Source organism: Melampsora larici-populina (assembly GCF_000204055.1).
Source record: "Melampsora larici-populina 98AG31 unplaced genomic scaffold MELLAscaffold_26, whole genome shotgun sequence".
In the NCBI taxonomy this organism is placed as follows: Eukaryota; Fungi; Basidiomycota; class Pucciniomycetes; order Pucciniales; family Melampsoraceae; genus Melampsora; species Melampsora laricis-populina.
This window is the reverse complement of record NW_006768790.1, coordinates 839,944-854,496: the sequence shown is the minus strand read 5'-3', so window position 1 is coordinate 854,496 and position 14,553 is coordinate 839,944. Positions and strand designations below refer to the sequence as shown.

The window sequence follows — 14,553 nt, the reverse complement described above, 5'->3', positions numbered from 1 at the left end:
CGGGCTTGGTCCCTTAAAAAAACAACTAATGAAAGGAGAAACCAACTCTACCTTAATCACAAAAGTGATGAGTCAAGACTTTTAACGATTAGAGATTCAAAACGAGTCTTTGAAGCATCAACTTCGCCCAACAAAACAATACTGGGAGAGTTGCTTAGGGTATCCAGAACCACGAGTGAGCCATCAATAGTTCCCAATTTGTCCAAACCACAATTCAACCGGGTAAGCATCCCAATTGGGAAGTAGAAGCATTAATCACCCTAAAAAACCACAGGTCAGCCAAGAAGACAAACAGATATAAAAGAGAAGAGTCCTTCCCAAGAAGACAGGAAGGCACCTTCTTACCTGATAGTGATTTTGGAGAATCTTTTACCACAAGTCCAGCTATTAACTTTCCACAAAAGGATCTAGTTCAGCTACCAAGAAAGAATCATCGCAAAATCCCTGAGAAGTGTCCGTTAGATTATCTCTTGACTAGAGTAAGTCTACACACCCTTTTTCTTCCCTTTATTGTCCCTGTTTTGAGACAGTAAAACTCTACCTGGTCTAGTACCATTGTTCTTGCAACGTGTAGTTGACAAGATCCCTGCGGTACTAGTAACCCAGGCTACTTGAGATAAAACTTTATCTCAGAGAAAAACCCCGGCCTAGAACCTGACCAAGTTCACCTTTTGCTAGCTAGCAATAGGCCGTGGATCCCTAATCACTTCTATTATTAGTTGTGAAAAATCAAAACTCATTAGCTTACCTGTTATCCTATTACAGTGATAACAGATACTCTCAAATCCTACGTACCCAATAGGATTCCTTGTCAGGATTACTAGTCAAAACTACTGTTCTAGACCCTTTAGTAAGTGCCACCCTGACACAATTCAACAGGTTTCCCCTTTCTGATTGTCTTGTTTTAGGAGGGCAGTCCATAGACATCTTCTACTAGTCTTTTATTGGTAGATTGTCACCTTCACACTCTGTATAACACTTGCTGGGTTATAAGTTCTACATCAGCCAAAAGTTGTTTGTGAGCTTCAATGTGAACTCAGTCAACATCAGGAGATTTTCCGGGCAGTGAACCACCACCTTTTCAAGCGCTGTCATTGGGTGGAGGTTTTTCAAGGAGGTGACTAAGTAAATTAACAGATTTGGTTACCATTCTAGCTCCCAGTGCCAGTGCTGATTACGGATAAGGCATCAAGGGGAAGTGGCAGCTTCTTTGGTGGAGACATTACTAATGAGATTCCACAGTGCCTAGAGAGATCAGCTTCATCTGCAGTATGAAAGCAATAGAAAACTGATCTAACTGACTACAGAAGTTTTGTAACTTCAACATTCTTGAAGTTCAAATTGAAGTTCAAAACTTGATACAGTCAAACCCGCGCTAATGCATAATTTGGGGAGACAAATTAAGCTATGCATTATCGCGGGTTATGCAAATAGACATAAACCATCATAATGCATACTTGTATGCATTTAGGCTAAATGCATAGAAAATATGCATTATGAAGGGTTTTCATCGAAATTGTATAGAATCATGCATTAACATGTTTGAATCTCATGTGGGTACAAAAGGCAAGGTGTGCTTTTTCTGTGTAAAGAGAAAGAAATTGTATATTTTGTATTTAAAGACCATTTTAATGTATGTACATACATGACCCGATCGTTTAGGTAACTTGATCAGGGATCTTTTTGAAAAAAATCCGAAATCAATGACTGTTTGTTAAAGGAAAAGAACAGGTCGGACTTGAGTTGATGACTGTACTGTTGTAAAAGATGATCTACTTTGAGACCAAGAGGGGTCGCGGTCCCTTCGATGTGAGCTACGAGACCATTTAGGTATTTTAAGGCTTCAGCAGTGGTAGGAATTGGTTCGGCTTCAATCAAAATATCTTCCGATTCTTCTTGAGAGACATGAGCTTGTTCATGAATCTCCTCAGCAGTTGGAGCGTTTAAAGATGATAATGTTTCGTCTTCAGGATTTAAAAGCTCAGATAAAGACATCCGACTCCTGGATGAGAGTAAACCCAAATCTTGAAGGGATTGCAAATCCTCCTCAAGGTTTAAACCTTCTGGAACGGGTGGGTTGGCTGAATCAAACACTGGAAGGCTACAATTATGATAAAGAGGACAAGCAAAAGAGTATCCAGGAATATCAGAAACATGATCAGCGAGCTAAAGAGGGTATAAAGAGGGACTTACACAACATCATCCTTCAATTTGATGATTCCCGAGTGGCCCCAGCAGTTTTGAATCGTTGTTTTGGTGACAGAATGCCAAGCGAGCTTTGCCAAGCGACACGCAGCGAGAACATCGATTTCGTAGACTTTACTTGCACTATCTTTGCTGTCAAGACGTCGAAGTGAGCGAGTGAGGAATCTTTTGCGATAATGACATTTGAAGGCATGAATAATGCCAGCATCAAGTGGTTGAACGTGAGCTGTGAGGTTTGGTCGAAAAAACTCAAGCTTGATGTTTGTGATGAGATTTGGTGGCACTGTATGACCAGCAAAATTGTCGAGTAAGAGTAAGATCCTTCGGCCTTCAGCTTGTAGGTCTCTATCCCATTTCGTGATCCACTGCTCAAAGATTGTTGAGGTCATCCAAGATGTTGAGTTGCTGTAGTAATCGATTCCAAGCTCGGATGCTGTCTTCTTATTGAAGCAACGTGGGGATTTCCATCGGCCGATGAAGGTCAGAAAACGGCTGTCCGACCCATTGGTGTTTGTAGTACAAACAACAGTTATACGGGCCTTGTTTCCTTTCACACCTGGAGCACTCTGACTCGCTAAGCCACGGTCAGGGGGCATCCTAAAACATATGATAAAGCAATCAGATAAAAGCGAGGAAGAGGAGAAGCAACAGAAGACTTACGCGTAAAACAGACCTGTCTCATCCATGTTATAGATATCACCCTGTTTGTACTCAGAAGTGATCTTGAGCATTCGATTCCTTTCGGCCGCGACTGCCTCTGGACTGGCTGATGCAGCCTCGCCGTGTTTTTTGATCTCGCAAAGGTTGTGACGTGCTTTGAATGCGTCACACCATCCACCACTCAAGGTCAGCCAGTCCTTGCTTGGGATCTTCTCAAGTCGAGCAAATTGGAACCATTTTTCTTTAATTTGTTTGCTGGTAAAAAGTTGACCTCTCTTTTCGCATTCACGGAGGTAATCAACAAGAAGCTTTTCAACTTGAGGGAACTTGAGCTCGGACTTGCGTTTGGTTTGACTACTAACACTATCAGCAGTGTCTCGAATCGAAGCCTCTTCTTTCAGCCAACGACTGATGTTTGGCTGTGTGATTCCTAATTCTGGACACACTTTGGCAAAGTGTCGGACAGTTGCAGATTGACTTTCACCACTTTTTTTGTGGTAGTAATTGAGTACCTCGACACGTTGATTGTAAGTCAAAGTCTGTTTGGTGGCTCCAGATTTCCGATTGGTCCTTTTTGACTCGATTGGTTTGGATAGAGAAGAGCGAGCCTTCTTTCGACTTCCGGCATCTAGAGAATTGTTAGGTGATTTTCGTTTACTTTCTTCTTTTTTATCCATCTTGATTTTGGCAATTTTAGAAAGACTTGATTGATAACAGAAGATTATGGATTGTACTGCTTTGAACTCGTAAAGACTAAGTTTTAAGGGTTTGATTTCATCAAGAGATAAGAGTATATCTACTATAAGCTGCTTGGTAATCAAATTTCCTCCGTCATCAAGCCAGTCTTGGTCTTCATGAGCAAGAGTTTGGCCATTCTCTTGATTGGATTTAAGTTGATCAACACGTGTTTGAGTTTCTTCTTTAAGCTTTTCAAGCCCTTTCTCGAGTAGGTGTAAATCATGTTCTTCAAACTGTAAATGTGATGGGAATTGAGAGGGCTTGAGGTCAGATGGTGCAAGAAATACTATATTTCCAATTCAAGTGGCATGAATAGGATCTTCTGTGTTGAATTTGAGTGGTTCAACCCCCAGAGAGGTTGAATTGCTGGCTGACATTGCAAAGATTGTAAACAAAGAAGGTTTGGTTTGAGTTTGTGGAGAAAAAAATCTTCCCAGTGTGGTTTATAACTATGCGTTATGACTTCAGGGATCTAAAAAAAAGTATGCATTATGGTTTTTGACATAATTATGCATTTAAGACCAAAATTTGCCCGCACCAGCTGGGTGGAAGCCAAAATTCATGCATTTTTGCTGGTTATGCATGTGCGCGGGTATGCATGTGCGCGGGTTTGACTGTAGCTAACTTGATCAAAGAGAGTGATGTGAGGGTTTTGGTGAGGGTGAATTGAAAAATAATGGATTGATCAGAGACCCATGACACATTGTGATGTCCTCTATAAAATTTAAATCAGACTTGTCTTCAAGACAGGACCACTCTGGGATGTTGTCTCAGGGTGTGACCTGATTGGGCACGTGGGAATGTGATATGCATGCCATGGGTGGCAGCCACAGACTTTTTCTCCCACAGGTAAAGACTGACAAGCTGAGAGGCCTGCCCCAATTGAGGCTGTTTCTTTTTCTCTTTTGTTGAATCCATAACAGCAGAAATAATGCACTTTGTGAGCCTCTTGTACCTTTGTTTCAGAAGGTTTCAGAGCTTGTTCTTTTTTTACTTTAGACCAACTTTACTTATATATAAGCACTTGTACACGCTGTCATTGTGTTTTTTAAGCACCAAGCAGACTTAAAAGGTGGCTCGAGTTGCCTATAATCTTAGCTCAATTTTTTTGACTTGAACCCCACTAATTGGGCTCCGACTCTTACCTATCGCCGGTGGCAATGCTCTTATGGCCTCAAAAGTTAAAACAAGGTAAAATATGGGCTGATTTCATATCATCACTAGTCACCGAATTGAAACAACTATCCACCAACAGATTAGGGTAAATGTTATTGAGAGATTTACAGAAGGCCTTTACACATAAGCATACTGATAAAAGTTGATTTGGTGTTGATAGAATGAGTGCAAAAAACAAACAATAATGAAATCGAAACAAGAAGCTTTGGAGTACCTAAAAAAAGTGTCAGTGATGACATGGTCAATGACGACTTATGATGACTGAGTAATGAGGTGGATATAATTAAATTTCTTCATGAGTGACTGTAATTGAGCGCATAACACTTATATCACCAGAAGGACTTTCAAGGGTTACTCGCTTCTCTTTCTGATCTACGTCTTCTCTTTCCTTTGAAAATGTTGATTGGACCTCGCAAAGACCAGGAAAGTTGACGACATCCAAATCCATCTCCCTACCCCAGCAAACCGTTGTATCCCATCCCAAAAGCTGAGAAGTCATTTCTGGAATCTTTTTATCATCAAATACCATGGGAACTTCTTGAAAATTGGATTCTTCCGAACGCTCTGTGAATATTCTCCACTTTGATTGAAGCATTCCACAGTATTGGTCAGATTTATGAGTTGCCCCGAATTTTCAATGGATGAATAATACTCTCTTACCGATTGTACCAGAATCGCTGGTGTCATGAAGATTCCCGGAAGCTGTGTGATCAGGGCGGAACCAATCCTCCAGTTTACACTATGAAACAAAAATGGAGGCATTCACATCACTTCAACACTAAAGAGAAATGGTTGAACTCAATCCACTCACTCGGTGAGGTTTCTTGCACTGTGCGTCTGAAATGCCAATTCAGAGATTTGAGAGAGAATGCTTAGGGTAACAAGGATAGAAGACTTGAAAAGGAACCCTGCGATAATTCATGGAATGCATAGGTCGGATCAACTTCCGTCGGCGAATGTCACATCTGCCATTGTAAGTGGAATAACTTACTGAACTCCTGCTCCAGTTCTTGCCATATTGGTGAAGACCATTGTGCATCTACAGCCATAGAGTCTATAAGTCGCTTACGCAGAACCTGCTTAAGCATGCGAATTAACAGCTGAACTGTGAAGAGGTAAAACTTTGAAGGTGGATCAGCAGAAGTCTCAGCTTTTCGTACTCAAAGCCCGGAACCAATCGGAAATGCCTAAAAATCAAATCATTTCTTCTAGGAACGAAATGCTCTCACAATTGCTAATGAGACTGCCAAAACGACCCAAGTGGTAGCCCATCCATCAATAACTGAAGCAGCCTTTTGGATAGCGCGAGCTAGAGAAAGTTGGGCTGCAGACATGGCTCTCATAGGCATTGGCTGAGAAGGATCAGCATCCCATGAATCGGCTCCTCGCTGTACCAGTCTCATGAGGTGAAGACAACTGGCCTCCAACTCAGATGTTGCCTGCGTCATACGAAATGTCCAAAATGCCATAAAAGAAATAGTAATGATGGTCCAGAGAGTCCACGCAGAGTTGTAGACAGCCGGGGTAAGCAATTGAGGGATTTTGCTTTTCTTGTTCCCATTAACATCGCAAAGGCTGAAATTGACAAATGACATATCAGTTTCAAACCAAATCAAAAAGAAACTCATTGAGCACAATGGAACGTGAGAGTTTTTTTCTTGATGAAATAGTGAACTCCAACTCAACCAAGCATAACAGAGACTGAAAGCAGACATCATAATTCCCAAATATGACGGAAGCCACCTAGATTAGTTTAATAACATATGATTTCAAGGTGAAAGTGGGCTAAAAATGTCAGCGGGGATCCATGATCTTAACACTGTACGAAAACAGGAAACCCACGTCAAACCATACCTGGAAGGGAGGATTAGGAGAGAAGTCAGTCACAAGCTGGGGAGGATTCATGCCTTCATGCCTCTACTATTTTGATCAATAGAACTCACCAGAGCACAAGAAACCAACCACTACTTCCTTCCTCTAGCCCTAAGTGTTTATAAGTCTTTCGATTGAAAGTCATAATGAAGGGGATCAGCATTTTTGATGCGAGGGTTATTCGAATCCTTGGACACTTACCTTGTAGTTTTCACACGCCGCCAACAAGTACAAAATGCTAGAGAAAAGCTCACATACGACAATAATCATTGAACGATTAGGAACGACATAGGGAATGCCTCTCCCTGTTCGAGATCAATCAGAATGCATGTCAAACATCACTTCTAGTCAGATTATCACCACTGATGATCATGAATTTATGAATGCTACTCACCTGGTTCTGGGTATACTCCACGAAATAAGAACCAGTGTTTTTTGCGGCTTGCGTGACCCTTTCCTAGCGGTATCACCATGATTGCTATACATATAAGGATGAGAATACCTCTCATGATGGCGAACAACATCAAGATGGCCAAAGCCCACGAAGGGAATTGGGGGTTGACCATCCCCTCCTGTTGTAAAAACAACCAGTAGGAGTTTCCCGGAGGATGAGATGCAAGTCGATCAACTGCGAGCTCATGACCAACTGTGCATCAAGAGAGGGCGCTGGTCTAGAACGAATGACTCACAACTAACTGGAGTTCGTACTTGAAAGGATTGGTCCTCGGAGTACCGGAAACCGACGACATATCTTCTTGCTGAGTTTGTGGGTACAAAGTAAGTGGAGGACGTAATCGCTTTGAAGGATAGAGATTTTATTTTCAAGAGATTTTGAAAGATTAAGGAATATGGAATGTAGGAGTTCGTCTTCTCTCCCAGTAATCTTCAAAGTGTGACGTTTAAATGTTTCTGATGAAAGAACCAGCAGCTTGATTAAGATTTCTCAAACCGCCTATCCGAGATTGCCCAACCGGGCACGCTCAGAGACACACGAGTGAGATGAGGTTTGACTCAGTTCTCAGAGCTAGCAGAACAAGCGAATATGTATCTACATTCATTAACTTTGACAACTATGAAACCGGAAGCCCGTATATCGAAAAACTATATCCTTCACATCCTTCTAGAACTGGATGAATTTATCCCCTGCATCCCAGTGCCCGGCGCAAAAGGGTCAAAGCTGCTAGACCACGAGGGGGTAGCGTATAAGGTAATGATGATCACCCTATTCACCTGTACCCGCAAGGGAGTTTCTTTCCCTCATATACAATAAGGCTCGTGGCAGGCCTCTGCTCGTTTGCTGGGCAGGAGGGCCTGAGCCAGTTGCTCGTTAATGCAGTGGGAAAGCTCAACACAAGCAGCAGAAAAAGCCTACTTGATAGTAATACTCCCTACTTTGAATTACGTATGTATGTACCCAGTGAAGTGCATGAAGCACCTCTGTTCTCTTTTGCTTAATGGTGTACACGTTCAAGATTAACTAGGCCCCTCTTCCGACGCGACCACGTCCGTATGGGGAGAAGCCTGGAGCAGCAGAAGAGCTTTGAATTTATTTCTAGGTTGCACGGCGTGTAGAGCTCTCAAAAAGGGATTTCAAGCAAAAGCGCTTGAAAACCTTGCCGGTCTGACTCTTAGACCCAAGGCGAGGTATAAGCCAGCCCTAAGCCCCTCTTTGAGAGCGGACGTGGCCGGCTCGGAAAAAGGGCTTAGTTAAGTTTAGTATTTACATTTTCCAAGCGGTAGATGCAAAGTTTCTACACCACAAAGGCATCTTTTTGCAGGAGGATGTCCCGACCGTCCTACATCGAGACATAGGGCTGGCATCCCAAGTCGGGACATCATTGAGATGACCCTGAGGTGGGACATCCTCACTTCATCCTTTGGACGCCATGGCGGTGTCCTCAGTCCGAGCACATCTTGTAACGCTCCGTGACGGTGTCTGAGGGGGATATCCGGTGGACGCCTTGCAGACCACCGTGTCAGGATGTCTTGCCCTCTGCAAAAATTGATAGTTTACCCCCAAGCCCGCGACGGTAAACTGTAGTCCAATACCGAGGGTAGAGAAGTAACCAAGTACTGGGAGAAATCCCGGGCAGAGTACCGAGCCCGGAAGGCGAGAGGAGAGTGGCTTGTGGCTGACGAGCAGAAGAGGAAAAAGTTTTCCTCTCTCTCCTCCACAGTCGCCAACTCATTTCTCTCCCCAGCTTGGTTATTTCTCTCTTTCTATTTTCTCTTAGAATTCAACGCTCGAAAATAAATTTAGCATATACTATCATAAGAGTAGATCTTAATAGAGATAGAGTAGAATTTAATTGAAATCCAGAAGAGGAGTAATTTTGATCTAGTGATATAAAGAGCTTATTTCCTCAAGCAGATAAAACTTAAGTTAGAAGACTTTAGTTGTCACTCTTATACCACGTTATTATTATCATTTAGATGAACAAAGATCAAAAAGAAAAGTTATTATCGACTAAGAATCGTCTTGAAGAGATGGTAACATCAACTAAAGGAGCTGAAGAGAAGAAAGTAGCACAGGCTGAAGAACGGAAGAGAAGAGCAGAAGCGAGGATCCCGAAATCAGGAGAAGAGGGCAAGGAACGTGACCTGAACTACGTGGATCCAAATTTGGCGAGTGGCAGTAACTCAGGAGCTAGACAAGGATTGTCGGAGAAGGTGGTTGGAAAAGAAAGACTTCAATTGATCGGAGGTGACGAGGAAGAAGAAGGGTCATCAGGATTGTCGTCGGAGGAAGAATCAGATTCTCGAGATGTGAAGCCATTCGAACTTAAGAAGAAAGAGTTGGAGAAGATAGAGATGAGAAGAGAAGAAGAGAAACGTCAGCAAGAAGAGTCAAAAAAGAAGAAGGTATATGATGGCGTACCGATAGATGGTAGGTTATGTTTCTAAAGATTCCTTTTTCCAAGAATTTTTTCTCTCTCTCATTCCTAAGCTGCCTAGAGCGCCCTCTTAGTGAGGTAGAGGAGATGAAACAAGAGCAGCTTGAAGCGCCTTGTTGAGACTGGTAAATCCATGTCTGGGTGTTGCTGCTATATGCGCACACAAGGGTAGTGATCTGGAGCTGAGCGTCCTTATCATGAAGAGGCCTTTCCAACCTTTTTTTAGTAGATTGAGAGCATGAGAATGTTCCCAATTCAAACGAGAAGTTGAAGGTACTCGATACTAGCTGCAGTAAGCGCTAGGATGGCGTAATAACAAGCGAAGAGATCCTTAGCTGCTGTTCATCATTCATCATCTGTTCATTCCATTGAGAAGAGAGATTGATAGATTACTTACAAATCTTTTGTTTGGATGTGGTTTTTAGCTTTACGCGAACCCGGAAACAAAGACCCGGATCAAGGCAGTAGAGCGCTTATCAATGCCTTGACTAGTGCCTTAGATGCCTCGAATGGAAATGAGGCGAGGCGTTTGATAGATGAGTTTAATACTAGATATGGCTTGCTGGTGTCGATGGAGTATGACGGCTATGAACCATCAGAGTCGAAGATTCCAAGCAAATCTGGAGCGTCACAACCTCTTGCAACTCATCAATTGCAAGGACAGTCCCAAAAGTCGACCGTAAACTCAACGTTGATGGATTCGAGTCAATTGCTAGCATCTATCTCTGGTTCGATACCAAATAAGAAAGCAGAGGAGACCTTGATGAACGAAGTGGTTCAAGTAGAACAAATCCCGTCAGTTAGTCAAATCCCGTTAGTTAGTCATAAGAAGAAGAGAAAAGGGAAGAAGAAAGCAGGACAGTTGGACACGTTGCAAGATGAGTCGGACGTACTAGATATCTCTCGATCTAAGAAAAAGAAACGAGATGACCCGTCCTCGTCAGATAGTTCAGACACTTCTAAACCGAAGAAGAAAAAGAAAAAGAAGAAAACTAGCCTGAAGAAGAAAAAGGCAGATGACTCAGATTCTTCGGAGAAGTCCTACTCTTCATCATCCGACGATGATTCTCCGTCGGAAGAAGATTCCTCAGATGACGATTCAGATGTTGAGAAAGCGGAACTCGGTTATGACATTACGGATTTCGATTCTGCAGATTTACCAGACTTGCCAGACAAGTGGGACAAGGGATTTAGAAAGTTGAGAGCTTATGTACCCTTAACGCTGTTTAATACCGCTTTGCTAGAGAGCTATCATGATGACGATCACGATCAGAAAGATCAGAAGACGAAGAATAAGCTGGATGTGTCAAAGACTTCATTGAAACTTCTGGAAAAACAACTTACGTACGGTGATTTCATAGAGATGTGCGATTTGGAAGAGCGGTATGCTAGAGAAATCTATGGTTTGGATACGTACGCAGATTATGTGGTAAAACACAAGAAGATAGTTTCCGATTTGAAGAAAGCTTATAATTGCTGGATGATAGGATTGAAGTATCATTTGAAAGTGAGGACAGTCATTTTTAGAAGACGGAAGTTGATTAAGTCAAAAGTTAAAGGCAAAACGGTGTTGAAAGATGTGATCAAGATCCCGAATGGAGTTCAGGATAAAGTTGTCCAGAAAGCAAAGTTCGCGGCAGACAGAGCAGGAGATCTCCAATACGTTGATAACCCGTACGCTCCGGGTGGCCAGAAATTCGGCTATGACTTCTCGACAGGAAGACAAACGGTTCGGAGTGGGTTAGCAGCCATCACAGAGAGAGTGGTAGAGGTGAACTCAAACTCAGCCAGTAATCGAGGCAAACGAGGAAATGGCAACAAGAGATCTTACCATAAGAGACCCAATTACCATAATAACTTCCAATTCAATCAAACCCAGCGAAATGCAGAAGAACCTTCAGGTGGTAAGTGCAGAGACTGTTGAATTTGATAAGGATGAGATAACAACTAACTATGAATTTGTTGGCGCTAAAGGAGACTCGAACAACTCGTCTACTCCAGTGAATCAGACATCAACTACTAAACCTTGGTTCTATAACAAGAACAACAAACAAAATGTGAACACAGGAGCACCGAAGACGCAGGCACAAGATGTGCAGACTGTGTGAGTACCTTATGTTGTTCTGAAGAAGTGAGAAACAGTAGAGACTGATTGAGTTGTGATCGATTTCGGAAATGATGGATGTTATTGACTTGGTTGGACTGCCAAATACTATATGGAAATTGTTGTTTCTTACTTATTCCTTTTGAATTGTTGGGATGGGTTTTGCTCTTGTTGTGGTACGCTATAGCTTGTGAATTATTGGAGAGAGAGTACATGAATGTGGTTGAAATCTGATTCTAAGTTGACATTCTTCGTCGTAATCAACCCTTTTTTGCTTCAGTCGAGTTAGTGAGGAGATGCCTCCGAATTCTCTGAGAGGCAGTGTCCTTCGTGAGGTTGAGAACAGGATACGAGAGTTGATGGAGAAGGAGGCCGAGACATCGCAGTCGAGCAGTAGTGAAGACGAGGCGATTAAGTCGAAGAAGAATCCTATCCCATTCTGGCAGAGGAAAATATTCGCTGTTCCAGTTCAGAATATGTGGCCGGCCCCGGTGTCATGTAAAATGGTGATAGAAGAATTGTCAGAGTTAATGAAGGAAGTCGGTCTAGAAAAAGATATACCATATATTACCAATGGTTTCAAACATGGGTTTTGCTTAGGTATACCTCAACATGATTTAGGAGACTTACCTTGGTATACACCAAACAATCATAGATCGGCGAAGTCGGCTCAAAATCAAATTGAAATCACGCTGGAGAAAGAGTTAAGAGCAGGAAGAGTCGCGGGACCGTTTACACACGAAGAAGTTTATAAGCAATTTGGCTTTTTTAGGTCAAATCCGATGGGGAGCGCTGTAAATGGAGACGGTTCCATTAGAATGGTAAATGATCTATCATATCCTAAAAACGAAGAAGGCTTGCCGTCAGTAAATTCTTTCGTAAATAAGCTGAATTATGGAACTTACTGGGACGACTTCGATAAAGTTGCAATCTTTTTTCAAGAAAATCCTGGAGAATGGGAGATGGCCATATTCGACTGGCAGAAGGCTTATAGGCAACTACCTTTGCATCCTAGTCAGCGGAGATTTTTATGTATTTTAGATTTTCAAGGAAGAGTTTGGGTAGACTTAGCTGTAGGTTTCGGCGGAGTGGCGAGTTGTGGTGTTTTTGGAGCCCCAGCGCATGTCTGGAAGATCATCATGGAGAAAATCTTGAATGTGAGGAAGATTTTCAGATGGGTTGACGACAACTTGATATTCAGGAGGCCAGGAGATTTGTCGTCTTTAGCAGATGTGACGACATTGAGCAATAGTTTGGGAGTCCAGACGAATCCGGCAAAAAACCATGAGTTCGCAACCGAGCAACACTATGTTGGTTTTATCTGGAATGGAAAAGAACATACTGTTAGACTTCCGGAAGAGAAATTACGGGAGAGAAAACAATTGATATTCGACTTACTACATCAAGAAAACCCGTGGGCATTCAACACGATTGAGAGCCTGTTGGGGAAGTTAGTACACACAGTGTATATCGTTCCTCATATGAAAGCTTATATGTGTTTGTTCTATAAATGGCTGAAAGAATGGGTAAATAAAGCTGCTCTACGACACGTTCCTCAGTATGTGAGACCTGATTTGGAAGAATGGGCAAGATGTTTACACACCTTCCAGTCAAGAGCTCTGATTCCTTCTCCAAAGGCGATAGAAATAGCGTGGGTCGGAGACGCTTCGTCATCGTTCGGGATCGGGGTGTTAATTGGGGAACAGTGGGCGTGTTTTGAATTTAAACAAGGTTGGCAGATGTTGTAAATGGTAGAAGGCAAAAGGTCGATTGCTTGGGCCAAAACCATAGCGATCAGATTAGGCTTAGTCGTGCTAAGTAAGTTGCGGCATGTAGCAGGTGAGTCAGCTACTCGATCCTTGTAGTAGAGAGTGACTGGAGTACTGATGGGAGTCGGCCGAACAGGGAAAAAGTTCCTAGTATGGACAGACAATACAACTTCTCAGTCAGCGGTCAAGAAACGGAAGTCTAAAGATGAAGGAGTAAACGAAGAGTGGAAAAGGGTACAATGGTTACTTACTAATTTAGGCTGTGACATCGCGGCGAAACGAGTAACCTCAAAGGGCAACGATGCAGATGCACTCTCTAGAGGGTGGCTGGGGAAGTTGTTGTGGTTCAATGAAGTTCTAGTTGAAGTTCCGGAAGACTTGAGGTTCATTCTTAGGCAAGTTTTCCCACCAAAGAAATCCACGACGTTAGAGACAGTTGGAGTTCAGAGTGAAGTCAAAGGTGAGTCTGTGTTCCATATTGAGAAGTCGCTCAGAAGCATAAATCTGATTTTAGCATCTCAGAGCAGAAGTCGGGATATGACGTTGGTGAATTTGAAGTCCTTGAAGAAAGCAACGAACCCATTCGGGGTATTCAAGAAAGATGCTTTAGGTGTTGACACGACAGATCTCGACCCAGTAAAACAACATTTTCTGAGGGGAGCGTGGAGCAATGGTACATTGAAGAGCTACAACTCAGGTGTGGTTAAATTACATCGGTTTGCTAAAGTGAAGGGTATCGAAAAGGATCAACTTTTACCGATATCAGCGAAATTGTTGAAAGAATTTGTTGTCTGGTCGTCAAGGAAGAGTGTAGAAGTAGCGGAAGAAGATGAATCGGTGAAGTACTCAACCTTGAAAGCGTACATCGCAGGTATAAAAGCATGGCATTCATACCACGGTGAAGATTATCCACAGGATGCAAACGAGGCAGTGAAAACGTTGTTGAAGGCATCGAGGACTATAGAAGCTCGTTTCAACTTAATCAAACAGAAGAGGCCGCCAGTAACGATATCGGATTTAATAGTGTTGCTAGACGTCCTGCCAGACCAAGGAGAGCTGGGGTTAGCTCAATTGACAGTGGCATTAGTTGCTTTCTGGGGTACTGCGCGTTTGGGAGAACTTATATCGGACGATC

The 14,553-nt window shown here is 42.6% G+C and overlaps 2 protein-coding genes across 2 annotated transcripts; one reads left to right on the top strand and one right to left on the bottom strand.

Annotated features, from left to right (window-relative positions):
* Positions 1-4,786: 4,786 nt before the first annotated feature.
* Positions 4,787-7,646, bottom strand: MELLADRAFT_72252 (uncharacterized protein; the record flags this gene model as incomplete). The annotated part of the gene is made up of 11 exons (XM_007411644.1): positions 4,787-5,359; positions 5,440-5,518; positions 5,591-5,687; positions 5,771-5,900; positions 6,009-6,354; positions 6,466-6,522; positions 6,622-6,633; positions 6,723-6,778; positions 6,853-6,956; positions 7,046-7,223; positions 7,341-7,646. The coding sequence occupies 11 exons, from the start codon at positions 7,398-7,400 to the stop codon at positions 5,063-5,065; spliced, it is 1,416 nt and encodes a 471-aa protein (XP_007411706.1).
* A 1,438-nt stretch (positions 7,647-9,084) lies between these two features.
* Positions 9,085-11,653, top strand: MELLADRAFT_108002 (uncharacterized protein; the record flags this gene model as incomplete). The annotated part of the gene is made up of 4 exons (XM_007411684.1): positions 9,085-9,355; positions 9,971-10,344; positions 11,425-11,449; positions 11,520-11,653. 4 exons carry the CDS (start codon positions 9,085-9,087, stop codon positions 11,651-11,653), a joined length of 804 nt encoding a protein of 267 aa, XP_007411746.1.
* Positions 11,654-14,553: the final 2,900 nt, after the last annotated feature.